The following is a 26,527-nucleotide window of genomic DNA, read 5'->3' on the forward strand; positions in this document are numbered from 1 at the left end:
CATCCGCCCCATTCTTCCTCATGCAGAGCAAAGTAGTAAGACGTGAGAGTCAATAGGTATAAATGAGGTTCGCCATAAAAGTAACAGAACTAATACAGTCAAGGTTGACTTGATTTCTCTGTGTAATAGTCCAAGGCAAGTTGTGGATTCTCGAAGAACAAAGTTCTGCCAGTGTCTTTCTCGATAATCTTCAGTTTTGCCGGGAATAACAAGGAAAATCTATACCCCGATTTGAAAAGGGTGGTGCAGATGGAGGAAAATTCCTTACGTTTCGAGGCAACAGAGGCCGAAAAGTCCTGGAAAATAAGAATGCGATGATCCTCATATTGCACCGTTTTCGATTTCCTGTAGGCAGTTAAAATGTTGACTTTATCGGTGTAGTTTAGTAGCCGAAATATGACCTGTCGTGATCGAGCTGAATCCGTAGTGGGAGGGGGACCAATTCTATGGAACCGTTCTATAATAATGTTGGATAGCGAGTCGGTCATTTTCAGCAGGGCTGGTAGTTTTTTGGTTAATAGCTGTTCCAGCTCAGCACCCTTCACTGACTCCGGGATGCCAACTATGCGAAGATTGTTACGCCTGCTCCGGTTTTCTAAATCATCCACCTTGTCAGCTAGGATAGTGATCTCTCTCTGCTGTGTGTCTACGGTTCGCTGCATTTTATCCAGCTCGTCTTCCAAGGTGCCGATCCGTTGTTATGCATCCGTTAATCTTTGGGTCTGAGTGGTTAACTGTTGCAAAACTTCGGTGATAGATTCCTTGATTCCCGCTAATTTCTGATCAAGCAGGGGTCCCAACGTGAGGGTTAGGTCTTGCAAGCGTATATGTGGCGATTTAGGTGAATTAGAAAGTTCTGATTCCGATTCCATGGGATCATAGTCTTGTACGTCCTTTTTATCTTTTGGTTTCTGTTTTAGTTGTTTCAGAGTTTTCGATGCAGATCGGCCGACATATTTATCCATCGTGGAGCAGAGTAGAGCAAAGTCGATCTAGCGGCGAAAGTAATGGCCCAATAAGCTGAGAGGGTAGAGCAGAATCACAAACTTCAATTGTAACCAATAGCAGCAATATTGGCGAAACAACACCAAAAATGTAGAGGCTTGTTCTTCGAGATTGTTATGAAATTGACTCCATGTTGGGGGGCAGAAGAGAAGTGATGATGGTCACAGTCACATTAGAGCTCGAGGTAGAGAGAGCTTAGTGAATTCTGGTAAAGTGGTAACGTCATTGGGTGGAAGGAGGGGAAAAAAACAAAAAAAAAAAAACAATGGGTCCCCCTCAAGGCCAATAACAACAGCAAAAGTGTCACACAGAGAATATATTCAATGGGTAAGTTGTACGGGTAAGCAGCACTGGTAAGCAACAGCAATGGAATCGACTGTAAAGCTGAGAGCGGTGATGAAAGGTTCCTGATACAGTCAAAGTGAGATAGTTAGGGAACACAGTCCCCCCAATAGTAATCCGTAAAGTCACAGTAGGCAATCCAAGAGGATTAGGCAAAAGACAGAAAAGGCTAGGCAACCAAGTTTATAGTAGTTTCCCACCAATTATGGGACTGGAAGTGCGCTTAGTAGTATTATAAAGGGTTAGTTGTTGCGTCCACCGCCTGCCTGGAGTACACTGGCCTTCCCCAGATGAGGCGCCGTATAAGCGCTAGGCAAAAGTATCGGTTGCGTGAGGTATATAAATGTTCACAGAAGGGGGGGAACAGTGGTATCCCCAACACACTACTATAGTAGCACGGAGCAACAAATAGTTCAAGTAGGCCGCCTTCCTGTGACCAAAGTTGGGGTGCAGGTCTCCCAAAATGAGGGTATCCACTCACCCGCCCTGCACCGATATGATGCGCGATCTGGTCCGGGTCCACGGGTGTGGTCGCTGTGTGAGGTGAAGAGAGGCAGTAGTAGTTTGGGGAGGCAATTTTCCAGGGCCTGCAGCTTGCGTGATGGCACGCACCCTCCACCCGTGATCAACAGCTAGGCTGCGGCTCTCCGGAAGTGTAGGCCCGGGATAGTGGACCGAAGCCTCCACAGGAGCCTGTCGGCTTAGATTGGTGTAAGGTATGAGATTGCGGCAAGCCAACCTCAAAGCCCGTTAGGGTCGCGGGCGGAGGCACCGCGCGAAGGTTCTGGTAAGCTGCGCTGCAGCACCGCAAATGTCCAGGCTGCGTCTTACCCCCTTGTAGGATGGCCAGCTCGGATCCGCAGCTCCGCCAAGACGACTGGGCAGGTAGGGGAAGTAAAGTCGGTCAGGAGCCGACACTCGCAAACTGGCGTTGGTGCGGTCTGGGCCCGATGTGGTAGGTGCGGGTCGTTTTCCGGGGTCGCAGGTGTGGGGGGAGCCCGATGTTGGAATAAATCGTTACCCCTCGCTATCCTGACTGATCGGATTAAAAGTTTAGCCGCAAGAGGCTAATTGATGGACGTGATGGCACCAGATTGTAAAGTCCGAGCAGGAGCCTTGTTAAAACGCGGCCATCTTTAGGGCCGTCCCCCGGAAGTCCCCCCTCTAAGCCATTTTCAATATCCATTCATTACTCATTCTTTTTTGTTCTCTGAACTGCTGGTTCTAACTCCTGAAACAATGTACCTCTGACCCTTAAACGATGTAACTCCAAGCAACTTCCAAATTTCAATTAATTCCTCATTCTCACTAGGTTTATAGACATGTGTAACTGTCACTGCAATTACCTGTCTGTCTCTTTCTGTTCTCTTAACTGCTGGTTCTGACTTTTGAAACAATGTAGCTGTAAGCAACTTTCCAATATCAATTAATTCCTCATTCTCACGAGGTTTATAGTCACGTGTAACTGTCATTGTGATTGGCTGTCACTCTCTTTCTGTCCCTTTCTGTTCTCTGAACTGCTGATTCTGACTTTTGAAACAATGTATCTCTTAGCAACTTCCCAATATCAATGAACTCCTCATTCTCACTTGGTTTATAAACATCTGTCAATATTTGTTAACTGTATTGGCAAATGCCAAATAATACACAGTACCAGCTCCCCCAGTATGTTCCTTTATACTTATTTACTTTCCTTTCCAGAAAATACTCTCTCTCCGTGGTGCCATTGATTTGACTCGGATTAAAGGTGTCGAGATTGTGATCACTGATCTCAGCAATGCTTGCAGGAACAGATACCCCTTCCAGGTAAGTCAAAGAAGTTCCTTACACATATTGTCTTTTAATTTCCTTCCAATTATCTCAGATGTGGGTATGCACGTGAAAAGAGATGTAACATCATAGGACCCCATAGTCTCATTGGTCTCCTGTTTTACCTCATGCATTTTGTTGACAAAGTCCATGGAGATCTGAATGTGGAGTACTGTGTTGCTACAGGAGTTAATTCTGCTGACAGTCGGCCTTAGAGGGGCTTGTGTGAGGGTGAGAAGGAATGGAATGCTTCTCTGTCCATTAGCCGGACCCCCACCACCACTACCACAACAAAAGCTTCTCATAACCTGTACAGAGAGTTACCTAAAAACAAATCCATCATAAACATCCCCCTATATCAAGCATATCCATTTATTAAATGCCTGTTATAGTATCAATGGGGCACAATCTTAGAAATGCTGTTGGATTGTGGCCTATTGAGTAAAGCAATATTTAATACATTCCAATCATTAGAGTTCAGTATGTATAATACTATAGTAGGTAGAATGACCTTATCTCTGTGTATTTCAGCCCCATCATGTACATATTAACCCAGTCCCACAGCAGAACCCACTATAGCAACTCACCTGCAGAGATATTAAACCATCCCGTTCTTCAATTAAACCCCTCTATGAGCAACACCAAACAGTTTCACCCAACCCTGTTCTGCACTTGCAGATGTTCATCAGCCCCAGTGGTATTAATTAGATACACACAAACGCACCTCCCTTCACACAATTGGTCAGTCACCTTAAGCAGAATGAGGCACAGGAGACCCTCCCTTCAATAGTCACCATAGTTATTCAATTAAAAATACAGAGACATGTTTATGGGAAACCTGTTGGTGGGAACAGGAGATTTATTGATTTAAATATCCAATTATTGTTGGGCATCAACAATAATCAACAGCTGATGATCCAGAGGAAGGCAAAAAACCCCAGCACTTGGCCAATTTGAACTGAGGGTAAAAATTCCTTCCTGACTCCTTCAAACGGCAGTCGGTTTATACCCTGGATCATGGCTAGACACAGACACACACAAACATAGACAAACACTCACAGACACACACAAACACACAAATATGTACAAACAGCCACAGAAGGCATGCAAGGAGCAGGGTTGGGTCGGTGGCAGCAGAACAGTCTGAAGAGTCTTCTGGTGGAATGCTGAAAAGAAAAAGTTTAGAAATTGTTAAAATAAAAATTAATTACAGACTAATACTTGTTTTTTTTATTATATAAACGGCTCATTCTGGCTCTACAGCATATCCACTACCTGCCATGGCACCTTTCATTTTATATTGATCACCTGGTGCCAGTCTTGATTCCAGTGAGAAACCCATTCCCAAAGGTGGATATGTGAGCCAATGCTACAGCAGTCCTATCAGAGTTACCAACCTCTCCCCTCATTGGCCTACTAGAGAATCAGAACTGATATCTGTAGTCTTGGCCAGATTCTTACCCAGAGTACCTGGCACAACCTAAAGGCACCCCTACACCGGCCTAGCAGTTACGCACCATGACCGATCAGCACGTTAGTGTAGAAGGAGCCATACCCACTGTGGCCGCCATTTTTTTATTCTACTCATTCGGGCAGATAGCCCATATGATTGGAACAGCAGGAAGTGAAATAGAGTTGCACTGGCCAACATGGGGCATCTGCAGATGAAAAGCAATAGCCCATAATTAGATACATTACCTGAATCCTCTGTAGTCCTTCCTTGGCCGCTTCCTTGGAGGAGCTTCTTCTTCTCCATCCGCTCCCTCTTCTTTATTCTCGGCTGCTGGAGCTTCCTCTTCATTCCTTTTCCTCTTCATTCCTACCTGTTCTTTCACTGCAGGAGATTGCTCCTCGATTTTCTCCTGTTGCTCCTCTTGCTGTTCTTTTCCGTGAGCTGCTTCTTCCTCCTCTTTCTCTTTTGCTACTTCTTTCCCCTGTGAGGCAAGGGCTCCCTCTTCTGCTGCTGCAGTGGCTCCATCCTCCTTTTCTTTAGCTGCAGGAGTTTGTTTGTGCGCGTGTGTTTCTTTCTAGGTTTGAAGGGAAGAAAATGTCAAATATTGAGTCATTATTGTCATATGTTTCCAAAGTATTGCAACTACAATTCTGATCACTGGAGGATTAAAATAGCCAGATACACTTGTACCTAAGTAATGACATTATACCTGCTACACACCTGTCCCTACTGTAACACATTGGGCAGTTACTGAGTTGAGTAAGTTCCATGCTGGGTTTCACCCAGTGATACATGCGGAGATAGGTGCTATGGTTGTAGGGACTTAAATAAGTTCCACAAGTTTCTGTGCTATTTATTATTAGTATGGCCAAAGCACCCAGAGCTATGAGAAAACATCTATTTTTTGAATATGTTATGTGCCAGTAACTGTAATTGAAAGTGTTAATTGCAAAGTACATACCCAGCAGCTTCCCGCAGCTTCTGCTCCCTCAAGAGCTCGATTTGAAACTGGCGAAAATGATGTTTGATGGTCTGTGAGCACAGGGGAGGCACAAGGATAGGAGCAAAGAGGAAAGAAAGGAGACAATTAGGAGTATGCCTGTATATGTGCTGCTAATAGTACCTTTTAAACTCCCAAGAAAAGCATCAGGGACAGTGATCCCAGGTGAACTTACATTCTCCAGCCGCTGATACTCATATTTCTGCCTCCGGTTTTGCAGTCGTGTTGGATGACCCTGTGGAAGAAGAGAGTCAGTGTTAAGCGCTTCTTTGTACCAATGCCATTATTGTGCCCATGTGGCCCCTTGTGATAAAACTCTATGCAGTGTCTGTGCATAACCCCATTTTTATTGCTGGTGAAAATGCCACTTGGATGGTTGACTTTAGATGCCCCCCCTCCTCCCAGGGGAGCAGGAGATAGAATAAATAATATTGTTCTTAATTATTATAGAGACTCACAGTGAATAATAACCTCTCCTATAATAATAATAATAATAATACTAGTGACACTTACAGGAGGCAGCTTGGCATTCCTGAGGGCAGCACGTTCCCTCTTGAGCACTTCCTGTAACATAAAGAAAGAAGAGTGAGATAAGAGCTGGCAATCTAATATCATTTGTTCCCTATTTATCAAAACATCTATTCTGCATTACATACCAGTGAGTCGAGCATTAAAATGTATTGGGCAATGTTCTCCTTAGCCCTCATCCTCGGGTCCTCAACACATGTAAGAAGGAAGTGTTTTCTGAAAAAGAAAAATACCACTGAGCATTAATAAAATATTTTCCAGCCTTATTGCCCTTGCAATTAGCCCCGGGGCAATATCAAATGATTCCCAACATGTCCATTTAAGTTTTACTTACAGGTTGAGGTTCTTGCTGTTTTGGTCCTGGTAGTGATCTTCTGCAGGAAAAACACATTTCCATTAAATACTGAGCTAAAGGGAGAAAGGAATTCACATATAATTAAACTAACAACATTAGGAACTGACAAAGAATATTGGATTTTACCGTAATAAGAGGCAAGGGCCTCAAAGTCTGTATATTCCTCCCTAAAGTTCTTCAGGACGGAGTACAGCGTCTGTAAGTGAAAGGAAAGAGCATTAGTGACAGAATACTAAAGGGCTCTAAATGCTGCTCATAGTCAGTCTCGCTATGAGGAGAGTAGAGACAGAAAAAGGTTTGTGGTTTCTATGGGTCAAACATACCAGGAATAAGGACATTTTATTCTGAAAAGGAAAAAAACATAGTGATTGGATTCTGTGGATATCGGTTCTACCTGCACAGAGGCAAATGGTATGGCAGCTCCCACCTATATGTATAAAGGAAACAGTGCAGACAGACAGACAGCTGCTTATGGAGAGCTTATATAGAAGAGTGAAATGGAAACACCAGTTCAGATGAGAGAAGATTTTTTTACACACAGGCATTACCTTGAGAGATGGATTTCTCAATGATTTCTCCATCGTCGAAATCTAAAAGGACAAATGGACATAATCAGGCAAAATGAAGTCACAGTTAAAGGGTTTGTTCACCTTTAAAAGATTTGTTTGTGTGATGTAGAGGGTGATATTCTCAGACAATTTTCATTTGGTTATCATTTTTTATTGTTTGTGGTTTTTGATTTATTTAGCTTTTTTTCAGCAGCTTTTAAAAACTTTAATGAAGACCAATTGAAAGTTGCTTAGAATTAGCCATCCTATAACATACTAAAAGTTAACTAAAAGGCAGGCCATCCATTTATTTCCTTATCTGTATTCCCCCATTTATATGAAACATTGTTCCACTCAATGATAAAAGCCCATTATCAATGCTGCTGATGGATTTGCTACTTATAAATCCCATATACAGTAACCGTATGGGCTCATATGCACAAAGCCACGTGGGACTCCACCCCCCAAGTGAATTTAGGACAGACTCGCTGAAGAAGAAATCATGTGTTGTATCAGTTGAATTTGCAAGATTACCTCTTAAAGAAGATTCTCCTAAGGGGGGAAAAAGGGGGCGGCACAAGGCCGGGCCACCCCGAGGGGGGCCTTCCCTAAGGAACCCCTGGCTCTCTCTTACACTGTTCAGATGAAGATGTTATTAACTGAACAATGGAGAAGCCAAAAAAAAACCCAGATGTTATTAGGCAGGTGTCAAGCACAGAAGTCGCTGTCCAAAAATGCAGGAAAAGCACTGTAGCAATCTGTATAGAAAAGAGAATAAAAAGACCAGTTAATGAATTTAATACTTAATATTTCCTATATAATACAGAGGAAGGCAGAGCTCTATTTTCCCCTAAACTTGAGCTTTGTGTCACTTCTAGCAGGTACTGGGCCTCAGTCTCTAGAATGCTGGAAGTTTCCTCACACAGTCAATTTGCTGAAAGCCCTGAATAACTGCCAAATCCTGGTCTGTGTCTCCCAACCAGCACTAACATTAAAGGCATCTCCCAAGCACATTTTATGGGAAAAGTCTCCAAATTCACTAAAATCAGGGAGAGGAGCATCATCTGCTAGTCTGGGGGCATCACCCAACCTTTTCCCGTCTTTCTTTTACTTTGGTAAAGGTTATTTGTCAGAAAATCTCTCAGATGGAATATACACTTAACACAGATCCAACCAACGGACTAAACCAACTGTCAAATCCCTAGGGTGAAGGCTCCTCTCTTCTATGGGACCTTGCTGTATGTCCTCCACTTATTTGCTATCATCCCCGCCTGTCCCCATGGCACGTGCATCTGCTGTTCTCCCCTAGTTCCAGACTTGTATAAAGGGAACATGTAGCTACAATGTTGGTACATAAGAGCAGGGCACATCATACACCCAGGGGGCAAAGGGCAAATCTCTAAGGAGCCTGTCAATACTGGGAACACAAATTAATCAGCTTATGGTGTGGCACAGGGGTCCCCAAATGTTACCTTCAGTAGATAATGTGAATATCTGCCGACAGTCCTGCATTAATTGCCAAATCCAGGGTCTGTGTCTCCCAACCAACACTAAGAGTAAAGGCATCTCCCAAACACGTTAGGGGAAAATCTCTAAATTCACTAAAATCAGTGAGAGGCACAACACCCGCTAGCCCGGGGGGCAGATATCGCCCCAATTCCCCCTCTTTTTGCACTAAAATAAGGATCACTTGACAAAAAAATTCCCAGAGGGAAAGTTTGCTTACCTCTCACCACAGTGCCAACCAACGGACTAAACCAACTGTCAAATCGCTAGGTGGAAAGTCACCTCTGTTCCCTGCCCTTAAAGGGGAAGTGTCCCTTGTTGATGAGTGAGGTTTATATGGCATTTATTTCTAATTAGATGTGCACTACATACACAGCCTATTAAGTACACAGAACATTGCTTTGAATGTGTGGCCTATTGAATCACTGTGGTTACTGCGCTGCCATATTTGTTGGATCCATTCATTCATCAGCCATGGTATCAATCAGTGCTGCTGCTGTTGCTTAGTCTGGTACAACCGGTTGGGGCCTTTGCTTGTAGGGGATCCCTTCTTCAGGTAGAGATGGGGGTTACAATTGTATTTATTGCTTATTGCGCATTTTGTGATAATTTGGAATATGTCCAGCCAATCTTGCTCAGGGATGGTGGTTTGAGTCCATTTCCCAAGACTTAGTACAGTTGGGTTAGTTGGGGGGTTTGTGTTCCAACAGGACCCTGTACATTAGAAAGAGTCTGTGACGTGTATTTATAGCGCTATATGTTTCAAAGCTGGTTAGTGGTCTATACACAGTATTTCCTATTGATATAACGTTTCAGCTGTAGGTACCTCCACTTGCTCTCAACTCACTGCTTTTCTTTGTTTTTTAGGAACATGGGGATATGGTCTTTTTCCCTGCCTAGAAGGTGCCTCGATTGAAGATTCTGGACCCCAAAAACAGTTGTGTATCCCTTATCTTCAATCCCAGGTAAGTAGTCAGTATTGTTTCTTATTGGGGTCAGTGGTGATGGATATGGAGCCAGTGAACAGTTTTTTTTAGCTGGTGCCATATAATTAAGCTATTGCGTATCAGTGGGTGTTCTAGGATGAGGGTTGGGGTTTTTGGATGTACAATTTATACAGGCATATGGTACAGACTAATTTGTATAGGAAATAGATTAGCAGAAATTGCTTGGGTTAGCAAGCAAGCAATGGCAGGGCTGTTGCCTTTTGAAAGCCTTATAGACAGGATGTAGGCCATAGGATCTAAAGTAGGGATGCGCCGAATCCACTATTTTGGATTTGGCCGAATCCTTCTTGAATTTTTCGGCCGAATACTGAATCCTAACCCTAATTTGCATATGCAAATTAGGGGTGGGAAGGGGAAAACATTTTTTACTTTCCTGTTTTGTGACAAAAAGTCACTCGATTTTCCTTCCCGGCCTCTCATTTGCATACGCGGGTTCGGTCAGGCAGAAGGATTCGGCCCAATCCGAATCCTGCTTAAAAAGGCCGAGTCCTGGATTCGGTGCATCCCTAGTCTAAAGCGACCTTATTAGGTAAGTATTCATTTAGGGTAGAGACTATTTCTGCCCAGTATCTTTGGAGTGCTGGGTATTCCAAAAGGGTGCGAAACTGCAATATGCTGTTTGCAGCAAAGGCATAGTGGTGAGAGCTCCCGAGTTTATTCTGTGCAACTTTTTTCTTGGGTATGATTAGCCCTATACACAAGATAAAGCTGTAGGATTTTACATCTAAAGTATCTTTTGCCATTGTGTATATGTCAGGTTGTCCACCTCTGCTTCCCAGGCTACCGGGCACTTGAACTCAGACTTATTGTTTATATACTCCTGGATCCTCCTATACACCAGTGAGAATTTCCACTTGGAGTGGCCTTTCTTTACCAGTGCAACCAGTGGGTTACCCGTATCACTGTGGTTCCTTCAAACTAATGTTGAACTAAAGAATTAGCTAGAAATATTGTACATTAGGTTTTGTGCTTCTGTACCAGCCCAAGGCAACCACAGCCCTTTAGCAGTAAAGATCTGTGTCTCCAAATGTGCCCCAGTAGCTCCCCATCTTCTTTTCTGCTGATTTACTGCACATGCTCTGTGCTGCCGTCACTTACTGAGCTTAGGGACCCACTCACAATATACAGAATATAAATGTCACAATATAATGCTGATAAGTTATTAATAAAGATAATTACTACGTCAGCTCAATTTGATGGACTTACTGTGAGGCTTGTAGAATTCTATGGGCAGACCATTAGGGAACAAGTCTATGGCTTCTGCACTTCAGTCACAGTTAGTCTAAAAACACTGGCATGGTCAGGTGAAAGTTTGTGATAGTTAAGGGAGTCCAGGAATTGGTGTATTTTTCCCAGGTGGTCTTTGCTGAGCCTGGAGCTATATAGGGAGGCAAAGAAGTCTGTTAGAGTTTTGTTGAATACGGGTTGGGTCGGTTGTTAGTTTCTCTAGTGGGGAGTTTTAGTAGGGTAATGGCAGGGTAGTTGTCTGTACTCTATCCAGTTGCGCTAGCATTCTCCCTGCCTGCTCTCAAAATCAAGAATATTGAGTTGTTCCTGCTCTGTTTGCAATTGGTTAAACTTGGTGGACAGCCAGCTCATCCTGTAGGGCTTTAACTCGGTTCTCTAGCTCCTCTTGAGCTTTCTGTGCTTACTTTTTGAACCCCTTAATGGAGAATTCAACCTGTGGGGGGAAAAACTTGTACCCCCCCACCCCAGGTAGACTCCATACTTACCCCTCGGTGCAGATTCTTCTAGCGGAGTTGCACATATCTTTCTTCTGCTTCCAACCTGGCTATTAGGGTGGTGACTCCAGATGAGTTGGTGGAATAAGTGGAGTGGTACTCCCGGTACTCCAGCCCACCCATGGTCTTTTTAGCGCCATAGCTTAAACTGTCTTCAAAATGTGGTTCCTGAAGAACCACTATGTTGACACCTGCTTTTTTTGTACCAGGTCTAACACCAATCTACGTTTAATTGGGTCATTCAGCCACCCAACAGGTGCCCTTTAAACACAAGTCTCTTTGCAGGGAGAAAGTCAGTAAATAGTAAAACACAAGTATTGTTCTAGGGAGACTGTCAGTAAATAGTTAAAGGGGTTGTTCACCTTTAAATTAACGTTTAGTGTGACGTAGAGAGGGATATTCTGAGACAATTTGCAATCGGTTTTCATTATTTATGGTTTTTGAGTTATTTAGCTTTTTATTCAGCATCTCTCCCATTTGCGATTTCAGCCATCTAGTTGCTAGGGTTCAAATTACCCTAGCAGCCATGCATTTGAATGAGAGACAGGAATATTAGTAGGAGAGGGCCTGAATAGACAGAAGAGTAATAAAAAGTATCAATGACTATACATTTGTAGCGTTACAGGGCATTTGTTTTTAAGATGGGTCAGTGACCCCCTTTTGAAAGCAGGAAAGAGTCGGAAGAAGCAGGCAAATAATTGAAAAAATTATAGAAAAGAAACAATGAAGAACAACTGAAAAGTTTATTAGAATCGGCCACGCTATGACATACTAACTAACTTAAAGGTGTAGCACCCCTTTAAACACAAGTCTTGTTCCAAAGAGCCAGTAAAAAAGTGCAATATCTTTGCAGGAGAAAGCCATCTAACAGCAAATTTACACTTCCAAACTTTTGTAGGGAAAAGGAAGAGGTGAAGCGAGTGCAGACGGAAGCCGGTTAGTCCCAAGTCAATGAAACATCAAAGCCAGAGGAGAAGAATCAAGTCTAGGAAGGAGCCAAGTCGTAGCTTTAAATTGGTTCCAATGAAGCGAGAACTTTGCCAAAGTGAGGAGCAGAACAGGAGTGGAATTTGGTAGTATCTTCTGAGTCACCAACGATAACTGCGCCCGCTAATGTGCCTGCGCACCCCAGATACAGCTGCAGAGGCATGTGTATGCACTAACCTCATTTTGGGGTACGGCAGATACTTTATTAGTCCTATGTACAATGGGCAACAAAATGTTCAGTGGACCCCTGGAATTCATCTCTTATACAGATAACTAGAATCTCAGCTGCCATTAAAAAAGCCAGGACTCTGTACAGCAAACTTAGGGGCTGTTCTTGCTGAATTGTGCTTAGTACAAGGGAACTATACTCTCTGCTGGCTGTACAAATATATATTTACTTATGTTGGATTCGCCAGAATCTGTTCTTTCTAATAATGTGTCATTTTCTAGGGTAAACCTACTGTTAGTGGAATGTTTGGCCTTGAAATCAGAAGTATGCAGTTTTGTGCTGCTTGTAGTGGTTCATCTATACAAGTGATTTTGCATAGAAGTCATTAGGGTTGAGGAGACTGCCTCATACAGATTTAAATAAAGAAAAGGAATCCTTTTGCAATTCATTCCCAGGATTCCTTTTCTTTATCTATACAAGTGAGAAATCTCCATAAAACTATATATATTTTGTATTGGCGCATTCAGGAGACATAGAACTTTCCAAATATAAATTTGATTTTCATTTTTTAGACACTTAGAAGCCTATATCTTTTTACAGATGTGGAATTACACCACAATTCTAGCATATTTTGAAAGCTTAGGTTGTCCTTAAAAAAAACAATATATTTTTTTCCTGGGTAAACTAAAAGACCCTCCCAGGAAAGGCCCCTAAACTGAAAGATAGAAAAAAGGTCTGGCAATAAAAGTACCAAATCAGTCAAATAAGCTGACAGTGAAAGGGTTAAAGTGGAACTCCATCCAAGAACTTTTTTGGCGGATAAAAATGTAACTCTAAGCAGCTTCCCAACATATATTTATTCCTCAATCTCATTGGGTTTATAGACATGTGTCACAGTCACTTTTTGTTCTCTGAACTGCTGGATCTGACTCCTGAAACAATGTAACTCAGAGCAACTTCCCAATATCAATTAAATTCCACATAAGGTGCTTAAGACTGGAATATGAATAGGGAGGGACTGAATAGAAAGATAAGTAATAAAAAAGTAGCAATAACAATACATTTGTAACATTACAGGGCATTTGTTTTCTAGATGGGATCACTGTCCCTCATTTGAAAGCTGGAAGAAGAATGCAAATAATTCAAAAACTTTAAAAAACAAAAAATGATGACCAGTTGAAAAGTTGCTTAGGGTTAGCCGTCCTATAACATACTAAAAGTTACCATAAGTGTGAACCCCTTTATAACCTGCACCCTTAAAGGCATTGCTTTAAAGCAGAAAACAGCTGTTTTCTTCTCAATGATGCGATTTATTTAGCTAATATTTGAATGTGCACATTAATGTTTGGATATGGTTTCATTGTTCGTCTTAAACTCTGATCATTGATTCAGCAAATCCATGATTCAGTAGTAATACCCATTAATTTTAATGTGAAGCAATACTAACGCCTATTATTCCATTGCCCTAAAGACACTCTGATTGTACTGGCATTATTAATCTCATTAAGGGAGCTCCGTATTGGCGCATGCACAGTTGGAGCATTTTCCCGGGTTCGCTACAACTGCGCATGCGCCGAAAGTGATGAAAATTACCAAAGGACCAGAAGAAGGCCCGGAGTTTACTGAAGCGGCTGAAGATGACCCCTTGAGCTCCACTGCGCTATTTCTGCAACAAGGGGGTAATTACCGGCTTAGGGGTATTTACTTGTGTTAACTCCTGTCCTGGGGGGAGCAGGGAGGGGTGGGACTATGGAGGGTAGGGTAGGTATTAGAATGGGAGTTTAGTTCTCCTTGTGTCACTGCGGGTTGGGACAGTAGTAGAACTAATGTTACTGGAGGGGCTGAGAAATGGGTTTCAACAGTGTGCATGGCCCTGGGAAAAGATAGGCCCACTACCTGCCTGATACAGTAGCAATATGTCAGCCCAAACCCTCATGACTCACAGATAAACCTTTAGGTTTCATCCTCGTCCACACAACGGCAAGCTCAGGGTTTATGGTCTGCAGGTACAGGTCATACCTTTGAATGAAATAGCAATAGCCATAAAATACACAGGTAGGGATAACTATTATCACATTTAAAAACTTATTAAAAATTATTTTTCTGTCCATGTCAAAAGCACTGGGAGGCGTGCAACTTAATGCTCTTCGCTGTGGTCCTTAAACATTATTAGACTTCATATTTAAAGGAATTGTTCAGTGTAAAAAGAAAAATGAGGTGAATACTGTAGATAGTGTAATAAAAACCGTACTTGGTGGTCCAGCCGCCGCACCGCTCCTCTTCAGCCGCCATTGTGGCTACTTAGGGCGCCCGCGTCTCGTTTTTTATATTGACGCGGGCGCGCTGGTGTGAAGACGCCAGAGTGCAAACGTGAGCATTGGCACGAGTTTCAAATGGGTATATAAGGGAGCTCATTTTTTCTATCATTGCCCGTTATAGGAGTTTGTTCTTGGTGCTATTTGAGCATTCTGCTATTCTGTTTTGAACCTGTTTGATTCCTGTTGTGACCCCTGCCTGGCTTTTGACTATTCTGACTTCTGAATCCTGACCCTTTCCTGTATACTGACTACCTCTTCAGCTAAATCCCTTCTGATTGATCTTCCGGTTTGACTCTTGCCTGCCTGACTTTGCTTATTCTCTGCCTGCCTCGACCTAGCCTGTCCTGACTACGATTCTGTCTTACACCTTGTACCACGACCTTCTACCCACCCAAAAGACTTAGCTTTGCTATGCTTGTTGAGAACTTTTCGCCTTGCACTTCTCGTTTTAAGACCTGGCGGCATCTGAGTAGCTGAGGGCTCCTCCCGAGGCCAAAGGCAGCTGCTACAGGCAGAAGCACGAGCCGAGACCAGGGTGCTTAGCATTGGTTCTAGATCCAGGGTTCCAACCGTTACAGATAGGCTGTGCATAGGGTTGCCATCCAGCCGGTATTTTTACAGCCTAGCTGGTAAAACACCTGCCAAGACCGGGGCCACTATTATAAATTTAGTTGGCAATGTAGTTGTCGGTAATTTGTAATCCCGGTAATCCCGTAAGAAAAAACCCTTGGCCCGCACCCAATTCGCTCAGGTTTCTGTCCATTGCGTGTGTTGTTCCACCCTCTTTTGCGTCACTGTGCGTGGCTCTGCCCCTTTTTTTTTTTTTGTATACTCTTTATTTTCCATTTTCCAAACTCAAAACATACACAATACATTTGGTTTGACAAAATAAGAGTAGAGATGTACAAAGCATGGATAAAACATCATATATGTCAATAATACACACTCACAAACGATAGGGTATATATCTACTGTGCAAACATCCAACAGACATTCACCCCTTTGCTTTTAACACAAAATTTTAGTTGTGCCCTCTTTATCCGTGCTTATGCACTTTCATATCAAAAAGGAAAAAAAAATTACAAAACAGTAATAACAAGGGGGGACGGGGACACAATTCCTGACTACTACTTTTACCCTCCCTCTAAACTATGGAGGGAATATATTGAACCCAATTTTATACCATAATATCGGTTGGTAAACAGGACACAATTCGTTATCACAAAGGGCAATCTGCTATTTTCCATCATACCCTTAAATAACCAACATGTTAGCATAGTCAGGAGTTTCCTTGAATAGGGTCCAAGCAGACCATGTACGTACATAGTTATCTTGTGTTTTATTTGAAAAGAAACCAACTCTTCATTGCGCATAATGGGATTGAGTTCTTTTATCCAGTCACCCATTGGAGGTGTGCGACTCTGTTTCCAGAATCTGGGTATTACTGCCTTGGCTGCTGTTAATGCAAAAGCTAGGAAAGCTTTCTTTATGATAGTGAAATGGGGAGGTGGTATTGACAGTAGTGCTAATCCAGGATCTAAAGGGAGATCTATAGCTATGACTTTTGATATACAGTTTAAAATTGCTACCCAATAACCTTGAAGCATATGACACTCCCACCATATATATGAATCATATCTCCCTTGTGTACATTACGTCTCCAGCATTTGTTGGAGGTAGCGGGGAACATCTTATGCAAGACCACTGGGCATCTATACCAACGAGAGAGAATTTTATAATTTGTTTCTTGGGCTTTACAAGCAGTAGCCATTGCATGAGTCAGTTTAAAACTAGTGATCCACTCTGCGGTTGAGATCTTTTGCCCATTTTTCAGTATAAGTCGGGAATTGCACTTGTTTGAGGTTCCGAATAATATTATAAATCTGCGATATAGTATACTGTGGCATTTCTGGAACCAAGCATAACTCATCAAACAACGTCAGATCTGTCAATAATTCGGACTTCTCAGGATGTATCTGAAACCAATGTACTAATTGGTGATGCATAAATTTAAAGGGGAAATAATTTGCTAAGTCACCAACTATGACACGAAGGGGAGCTACTCCAGTGGGACTTTTGACCAGGGTGAAGGGAAGCGTTTCATGTCTGCGTTTGTGAAGGAATCCTTTGTTGAGGAGCCCCGGAGGGAAATTGGGGTTCCCAATCAGCGGAGTCAGTGGCCCTGGACGTTTTGATAGTGGGATTGTTAGGGTTATTTTATCCCATACAGAGAGGGCTGTTTGTATAATAAGGGGCAATACTTGTTTATTAAGTCGCTCAGACGGTTTTAGCCAGGGTAAGGCCGTTAGAGGCTGCTTGATCTTGTTTTGTTCAAGTTGAGTCCATAGTTTGCAGTGTTTGTGGTGGAAGCAGTCTACTATACGCTGATAATTTGCCGCCTGGTAATATGATTGCATGTCCGGAAGTCCAAGGCCCCCTCTTCGTTTATGTGTAAATAGGACTACTTGTTTTAATCTCAGTGGCTTATTCTCCCAAACAAATTGAATCAAGGCGTTATTTATTTTCTGAAACATCTTTGGGGGCAGCTGATGAGGTATGGTCTGGAAATAATATAAATATTTTGGTAATATAACCATTTTTATGGCATTAATTCTGCCAAACCACGTCAGTTTCAGCGGCTCCCAGGTTTTAAGATCCTGCTTAAGTTGAGTTAACAATTTGTTATAGTTTAACGCTGCAGTCTGAGTCAGGTCTCGTGGTATTTGTATCCCCAGGTATTTAAGGGAATGTGTTTGCCAAGCAAATGGAAAATTTTCCTGTATACAGTGGGCCTCCCCTTGCGATAATGAGATATCCAGAGCTTCTGACTTAGTTGCATTAACTTTAAAGTTACTGTATTTCCCAAATTTTGCCTATTCTGTAAGAAGATGAGGTATAGATAGAAAGGGGGATCTAAAGAATATCAAAAGGTCATCCGCAAAAGCGGCAGTTTTGACCTCTTGGTCTGAAATTTGTGGTCCAAGTATCAACTGGTTCATTCTAATGGCATTTAATAAATGCTCCATGGTCAAGATGTAAAGCAGCGGGGATAAGGGGCACCCCCGACGAGTCCCATTAGATAGTTTAAACGATTCCGATAAAATTCCATTAACGCTAACCTTGGCTTAAGGTATGGTGTATAAAGCCATCACTTTGGATACAAATTTATCACCCCAGCCTGCCTGCAGCATTGCAGCCCTGAGGAAGGCCCAACTCACCCTGTCAAAGGCCTTTTCTGCATCCAATGACAGCAAGAGAACAGGCGTTTTCTCCTTCTGGACATGATGTATGAGTGAAAAAACCTTTAATGTATTGTCTCTCGCCTCTCTCCCGGGTACAAACCCCACCTGGTCTAGGTGGATCAAATCATTCAATAATGGCTTTATTCTATTACTTAACAGTTTTGCGTACAGTTTAGTGTCTACATTCAATGATGAAATAGGTCTGTAGCTGGAACAATTCTTTGGATCTTTGCCAGGTTTTAAAATTAGTGTAATAGTAGCCTCTAAAAATTCCGGGGAGGGAGGCGAGAGATCCGAAATGGAATTGAATGCATCAAGCATAACAGGGGAGAGGGCTTCCCCCATGGATTTGCACATTCCCACTGAAAAGCCGTCAGGCCCCGGGCTTTTCCCATTCGGGGTAGTGCTAATGGCCTCTTTAAGTTCTTCCAAAGTAAAGGGCTGGGCTAATGAGTCTTGCATTCCAGAGTCATGGAGCGTTACTTGGGAAGAATTTTTAATATAATCTAACATTTCTGGTGAAGAGTTTGAAGCAGTGGGGTTGTTAATACTATACAATGTTGCATAGTAGCGTCTAAAAGTTTCCGCTACTTCTATGGATAGATGGGTGATAGAACCATCTTTAGTCTGTATATGGGGGATGTTGGTAGTCATTTGTTTCCTTTTCAACTGTTTAGCTAACAGGCTTCCACATTTACTATTTAATTCATAACACTTTCCCCTGCATTTTTCAATGAATCTCCTGTAGTGTTGCTGTGTAAGTGCTAGTAATTCTTGTCGTGCCTTGACTAAATTACCCAATACCTGCAGAGACAGGGATTGTTTATGTGACCGTTCCAGGGATTGGATTTTTTGTAATAACTCAGTCATGGTTTTCGCCCTTTGTCTTTTAATTCTGGCTCCGTGTTTAATTAAAGTGCCCCGGAGCATGCATTTCAGAGTGTGCCATTTCGTTAGACAAGACATAGAGTCGTCCTTGTGGTCTGACTTAAAATTTGTAATCACTTCTTGTAATTCTTTAAGACATAAAGCATCGACTAAAAGAGATTCATTGAGTCGCCATGTCCAGGTGCGTTTGGGTAGATTAGGGATATTTAAATCAAGATGAACCGGATGATGATCCGAACAGGTCTGAGGGCCTATCTCCGCATGTCTAATCCATTCTAAAATGTGATGGGAAGTAAATAAGTAATCAATCCGACTATATTGGTTATGTGGCACTGAATAGTGTGTAAATCTTTGGTAGATGGATGATGAAACCTCCAACTGTCCACCAATTGTTGATTATACAGTACAGTTTTGGCTTTTTTAAGTTGTCGTATGAGAGGCTCGTTTTCCCTGAGGATACATCTAGTAATGGCTCTAAGGCTATGTTCAGGTCCCCTCCTACCACTACCACCCCCTCCATCAATTCTGACAATAATTGAAATGACTTATCTAAAAATTGAGGTTGGTTAACATTTGGTGCATAGAGATTAACAATCGTTATGACAGACTGCTGGATCTCAATTTTAATTGCTAATACTCGTCCAACATTATCTTTCTTAAATTCGATCAAGTGATGTGTACAATTACGATGTATAGCTATAGCTGTACCTTTTGTCCTAGCTTCAGGATTATCATTAAAAAACCAGGTAGTAAAATATTTATTAGTGAAGGCTGGCCTATGTCCCTCTTAAAAGTGAGTCTCCTGGAGAAGTAAAATATCAGTTTTGGACTTATGCATTTCATATAACAATTGTGACCTTTTCTCCAGTGTGTTCATGCCTCTGCAGTTCAATGTAGTTATTCTTAGATTAGCCATTGTCAAAAATTTTGACTTGCCAATATGCAGGGCATGTTTCCCTTGGGTTCAAAAAATAAAACTTTCGGAACTGTGTCATAACGAGGGGTTCCACAAATGAACATCAAACATGAAACTAAATACACTTTTGTAATCACAGGTATCAAACCCATGTGTTCCCTAGGGTGGGGAGCAAGGTCTGGGGCCAATACCATTACAGTTCTAGACTTCACTGAGATGGAGGGGGCGGGCCTCCAAAGCCATTTAAGATTGTTTCATTGATTATATTTTATATTTAACATCCTTTTTCTTTTTTTTTTTCCTCTTCTCTTTTCCTTTACTTTCTCATTCCTTCTTTTCCTTTTCCTATTTTTCCACTTATTAATTTTTTCCCTTTTTTTCTCCTTTCCTTTTCCCCTTTCCCTCTCTCACCTTTCTTTTTTTTTTCCCTTTCCTTTTTTTTTTTTTACCCTTTTTTCACTTTCTCCTCTCTGCCTTTCCCTTTTTTCCCCCGTTTTTATTATTTTTTTTGTCTTTCCCAATTTTAGTTGTAGTAGGAAATGAAGTGAAATGAAATGCCGGAAACTGGCATAACGATCTGAGGGCTTCCTAGTGAGTCAACCTAGTATAAAGTATAGATAGATGCATAGCCGCTCAGGTACCGCCATAGTTTACATTTCTTGCTATAGACAATAATTATTAGTTTGGCTTCCCCTTTGTAGAGCCAGATCCAGGTCTATTTCTTAACTATACATAGCCATCAAGACAGTTTCACTAATAAAGATGTACCTTCGTGTGCCATCTGGACCAAGTGAACTTGTACAAAGAAGTATATCTGTTATACACCCTGACCCGAGGCAAAATTATAGTCCATCCGCTAGGCGTCGACTCCACCGCTCATCAGTGCTTATATACATAAAAAATAGAGATAACAAGAAAGGGAGAAAGAAAAACGAAAATAGAAGAGAGAAAAAAAAGCAGTCCTTTCATTTCACCCAAGTTAGGGTTTACTTGCTTGGACTATCTGCCCTTTCATTGTCGTGGGTAGTTCGCAATTAGAAGTCGAATGTATCGCTGGTGAGGGTAGCAAAAAAAAAAAAAAAAAAAGAGAAAAGATAAATACATTTTCCCTTTGGATCTAGCGGCAAGACATCTTGAGATGACTGGTCCTCATTAGTCCTTTGTATTCCAGATTAAAGGCAGTAGGTTACTTTAAGTGAATTTACAAAAATCCTTGTTGTTGCATCTTCAAGTCGCTCTCCTCTGTGGTTCCATTGTGGGTGCGTCCAGGCCGGTAATGCGATCTGCGGTAAACTTAGCCGCTTTAGAAAGCCTTCCAAGTCCATTGGTGTTTTGAGCACTGCCGTTCGCCCTTTATCTGAGGCTATTAGAGCAAATGGGAAACCCACCTGTATTTGATACCCTTTTCTTGCAGGACTTGTAGTAGTGGGCGTAAGGCTCTTCTTTGCGATAAGGTACGTTTCGACAAGTCCGAAAAGATCTTGAGCTTTGCTCCGTCAAAATCAATTTCCCTCCTTTCATTTGCCTTACGCATGATCTGTTCTTTCTCTGCATAAAAATGGATCCTGCAGATGACATCTCTAGGGTATTTGGCGTCTGGATTAAAAGGGCGCGTTTCACGATGCACACAGTCCATCTCGAGGTGGGTGCCATTCGGGCGACCAAGCAGATTGTTAAAGATGTCCTGTATTGAAGGATGGAGATCCTCTGGCCCAGTGGCTTCAGGCAAACCCTTAATGCGTATATTATTCCTCCGACTCCTATTCTCTTGATCATCCACATGTTGTTGTAAGTGAAACAGCTGTATTGACTGTGCTGCAAGCATCTCTTGCATAGTCTCTATATTTTTAGTATGCTCTCCCTGCTGTTCTTCAAGTGTAGTGACTTTAGCACCCAGAAGCTGTATATGGTTATTAATAGTTGTTATTTCCACCCTCAGCGATTGTTCTAGTTGGGCCATGTGTGTCACAAGATCCGTTTTTGTAGGGAGATTACTATCAGGTTTTTAATTGCTTGCATGTCCATTGCATATTCGTTGTGCACTTGCGACAATTGTACATGCGCACCTGCTAGGCCTTCCGCCATCATAGAATTCCCCACTGAGGTCAAACAGACATGGCCCCCTTGGATTGCCTCAATTGTGTTAGGCTCATGGGATGCTAGCTGTCGTTTTGGTTCCTTTACTGCCCCTGAAGGGCTAGAAGCGTCTACCACTTTGCTCGTAATTTGTGGGGCCAGCGACTCCAGGTTCCACCCCGTCCGCCGTCAGTGGATTCTGTGGAGGAATAATAGGACTCGAGGTTGCGTTACTGCTTTCCCGGGCTGCTTCTTCGTCTAGGCCCGCTTCCCAAGATGGCTGCCGCTTGGCCTCTTTCGGACTGCTGCTGCTTTCTTTAGCGCTGAAAAACTATACTATACCGCTTTTGGAGGGTGTCTCTTGTGGAGTCGACTTCCCTTTTTGTTTCCCTCGCTTAGTCATCTTTTCAAATCGATTTTCTCGGCTTTGGAGGCCCCAAGTCACGTGAGCACTTAGTACATGCGTCTACTCCGGATCAGCACCAGGCCACGCCCCCGGCTCTGCCCCTTTTTACGTCACAGACTGCCCCCTTTTATTCCTGCCCCCCACCGGCTGGTAAATTTTTTTAGAAAAGGTGGCAACCCTAGCTGTGCATGACCCTGTGATGAAGCGACAGTTCAGTGAACAAAATAATAACTAGTAAATACTGTAGATAGACTGTGCAAAATAAAAAAAATCCAATATAGGGAGTGTAGGGACCCATAGGTTTTACTATGTTCCTATGGCTTTACCCTTTACTTCCCTAGTTACTAGGCAAAAGCCTATGTATCTAATTTCTAGCTTTATTGGCAAAACCAGTAATTATTGGGCAAAGGGTGTAATGAACACTTCCTACCACACTTTAATATAGTGTGTGGAAAGGGGTGGTTCTTCCTCTTTGGCACCTGGTGTTCTTCCAGCTAGGTTGTTCCCATTGAGCCTGGGTACACCAAGGCCCAGTAAAGCCACCACCCTAAAGGGACAGCACCTTTAGTGTTTAAGTTGGGGACCAAGAATCCCCATGAATGAGGATTAGTAAGTGCGGGATAGATTGTTTCATAGACTCTCTAGGAGAGTGAAATAGAGCAGTTGTGTGCTCCATCAAGGATCAGTAGCAGGGAGTAGCTTCCCAAATAGTTTCCTTGTATGCCTTTAGTGAAGGGACCACAGTGGATAGGTGTTAGGCTAGACTTCTTCTCCCTAACCACTCCACTGGATGGGATCCAGACCACTTAGAGGTGTATCTGCCTGAGGGAATTGATGTACGCTTGACTACTATGCCTTATGGGAGTCACATCCTTCATTGCTGTATCATCCTCCTCTATCTACTTGAAACTGTGATATGTTAATACCTCCTCATACGTGAGTAAACCTGTGGTCATTTGCCTGTGCTAAATAAACCATCCATTTGTTTCACCCTAAGAACCTCCTGGCATCCAATCTTTTTCCTATGTCATGTACAGTAGCCTGAGTGTTGTAGTTCCACTACACCTTTATGGGAGACTTCCACTTAGCGAATGCCCTGATCCTGATGTGTGAGTCCAATGTAACCCATGCTCATTACCATTAGCTGGACAATTAACCACTTGTGGTCTGGATAGCCCAGATTAGAGTTACATTAGTTAGCCAAAAATGTAATGTATAAAGGCTGGAGTGACTGGATGTCAGAACACAACTCCCTGCTTTGCAGCTCTCTTGGTTTCTACCAGGCAGCAACCAATCAGTGACTTGAGGGGGGTCACATGGGTCATAACTGTTTGCTTTTGAATATGAGCTGAATGCTGAGGATCAATTGCAAACTCACTGAACACTTATGTCCCACGTTGCCACCTCAAGTTGCTAACTAACTCAGATTTAGAGAGCTGAAAAGCAGGAAGTAGTATTCTGTTATGTTACACATCCAGTTACTCCAGCCTTTATACATTACATTTTTGCCTAACTAACTATATTAGAAACACAGATGAGGGATGGGAGAAGAAAGCTGAATAGACACAGGCTGAATATTGGCACAGGATGATTTATGAATATGTAATATTTTGCATGATCACTCTTTAAAGGAGAAGGAAATCCCCAGGGCGCTAAACCCCTCCCCCCTCCCCTGTGCTGCTCCCTCCTCCCCCCTGGCCTACCTGTCCCCCTGGGCAAATGCCCCTAACTTTTTACTCACCCCTCTGCGCAGGTCCTGTCCACGGAGTTCGCAGTCGCCATCTTCTCCACGCGCGTCTTCTTCCTGCTCTGACCGGCGTCTTCTGGCGCATGCGCAGTAGGAACAGGTACCGGTACGGCTCTACTGCGCATGCGCCGAATGTCACGAAGTTTTCCGATTTCACTTCGTGACATTCGGCACATGCGCGGTAGAGCCGTACCGGTACCTGTTCCTACTGCGCATGTGCCAGAAGATGCCGGCCAGCACAGGGGGGAGGGGTTTAGCGCCCTGGGGATTTCCTTCTCCTTTAAGTGGAAAGGTAGAGTTACTGGTCAGATTCCTGTTTTAGTATTAATATTCCGTCCATGGACCATCTCTAGCTGTAACAAAATCATCTACTGAAAAGGATTACACAGCCTTCCCTTCACATATATAGAAATTTGCTCTGCCCTATTTACAGCTGCACCTTGAGATCTAATTCTTTTAAGTTATACAGTTTAACATCAGGGCTATTTAGCCCCAGAATGCACACCAGTTGTGTATTACAATAGCTTCTACACTTTTCCACACTAATCTGGCAATTTCATTTTTTTAAATGAATTTAAACTCTTTTGGATCAATTATCATTACCCAGACCCAAATGCAAGAGCACTAAGAAGTGTAAAATTGTGCCCCTTTATGAACAGAGCACTTGCTTCCAGGGCAGTTGTTGCACTCCGCATTTAGAGCCAGATGAAAAATCTGTTGCAAAGATCAGAGCATAACACGTCATCTGCAAAGCAACTCTGTGCTTAACACTTGCCATAGTTAGTTAATTATGTCTTTTCTGTGTCTTGTAGACTCAGGTACAGCCTGTTGCTTGAATGAAGAACAAGCGATGTGGGTACCTGGAAACTCACTGTTCACCACTCTTCCTCTTAGAATTCAGTGTATTTATAATAAGGCACAGCTCTTTGGGTGCAGCCCATAGGGCTAAATGCAAAGTACAAACAAAACATTTTGTTGCACCTTGCAAATGATCCTCTTTATAAGCAGGCAGACCATCTAGACATTTTTATCTGAAATAGATGGATGCAAGTGAAACTGTACCCCTACCCTACTGTAAATAATAGGGATGCACCGAATCCAGGATTCGGTTCGGGATTCGGCCTTTTTCAGCAGGATTCGGATTCGACCAAATCCCTCTGCCCGGCCGAACCGAATCCTAATTTGCATATGCAAATTAGGGGCAGGGAGGGAAATTGCGTGACTTTTTGTCAGAAAACAAGGAAGTAAAAAATGTTTTCCCCTTCCCACCCCTAATTTGCATATGCAAATTAGGGTTCGGATTCGGTTCGGTATTCGGCCGAATCCTTCGTGAAGGATTCGGGGGTTCGGCCGAATCCAAAAAAGTGGATTCGGTGCATCCCTAGTAAATAATGATATTCGATTTCACTAAGCGGTTGATTCTGCAATCATACAAACGCACAAGGCTGAGTTATAAAGGGAACTCTGAGTATCACTTGTGTATTATAAGGGATTATGCACCCCCTTTCAGTAAATTATAAGGATATTAGATGTTGCTGAGGGATTCTGTCACCATATAAAGGCACAAGGCTGCAGGCTGAGTTATAGAGGGAACTCTGAGTATCATCCAAGTATTATATGGGATAATGTACCCCCACTGTAAATTTTAAGGATATTAAAAGTCACTGAGGGGTTCAGGACCATATAAATGCATATGGCTGCAGGCTGAGTTAGTCAGTTGACTATCACTCGTATTATAAGGTATACTGCAACCCCACTGTAAATTGTACGGATATTAGAAGTCACTGAGAGGTTGTGACCATGTAAAGGCACAGAGCTACAGGCTAAGTGATACAGGGGACTATAAAGGATACTGTACCCCCTAAATGATATGGGCGTTGGATGTAACTGAGGGATTCTGTGATTATAAAAGACACAAGACTGTGGACTGTTATACAGTGGACCCTAAGTATCACACAGCTATTTTAAGAGATTGTGTGCCCCCTACCGTAAATGTTAAGGATATTTGCTATCACTGAGGGGTTCTGTCACCATATAAAGTCATGAGGCTGCAGGTTGAGCTATACAGAGATCTTTGAGCATCACTCATATACTATAAGAGACAACATACTCCCTACTTTAAATGATAAGCATATTTGGATCATATATATATTTGGTATTGGCGCATTCAGGAGACATAGAAAACATTTTCAAATCTGCTGTGTTCTCTTACATAAATAAATTGTGTTACTGATATATGTGTTTAATTTATGGGAAACATGATTTTTCTTTCATTTTTTAGACACTTAGAAACCAATATCTTTTTACAGAAGTGGAAATACACCAAAATTCTAGCATATTTTGAAAGCTTAGGTTGTCCTAAAAAACTTTATATTGTTTTTCTGGTCAAACTAAAAGACCCGCCCAATAAAGGCCCCTTAAGTGAAAGAGCGCAAAATGTTAAAAAATGGTCAGGCAATAAAAGTACCAAATCAGTGAAAGGG

General features: G+C 42.5%; 2 protein-coding genes across 3 annotated transcripts in view; one reads left to right on the top strand and one right to left on the bottom strand.

Annotated features, from left to right (window-relative positions):
* LOC121397285 overlaps window positions 1-21,649 on the bottom strand; it is a 59,759-nt gene extending 38,110 nt beyond the window's left edge. Inside the window, exons 1-6 of the mRNA XM_041573896.1 lie at window positions 21,274-21,649; window positions 21,021-21,178; window positions 7,041-7,082; window positions 6,619-6,688; window positions 6,472-6,511; window positions 6,266-6,353 (exon numbers count right to left, since the gene is read on the bottom strand). Coding sequence (XP_041429830.1) covers window positions 6,266-6,353; window positions 6,472-6,511; window positions 6,619-6,688; window positions 7,041-7,082; window positions 21,021-21,178; window positions 21,274-21,649 — 774 coding nt within the window. The remainder of the gene's footprint in view (window positions 1-6,265; window positions 6,354-6,471; window positions 6,512-6,618; window positions 6,689-7,040; window positions 7,083-21,020; window positions 21,179-21,273) is intronic.
* The window catches only part of LOC121396962, a 338,181-nt gene that overhangs the window by 259,756 nt on the left and 51,898 nt on the right, over window positions 1-26,527 (top strand). The window lies entirely within an intron of this gene.

This window comes from Xenopus laevis, chromosome 8L, assembly GCF_017654675.1.
Source record: "Xenopus laevis strain J_2021 chromosome 8L, Xenopus_laevis_v10.1, whole genome shotgun sequence".
Classification (NCBI taxonomy): Eukaryota; Metazoa; Chordata; class Amphibia; order Anura; family Pipidae; genus Xenopus; species Xenopus laevis.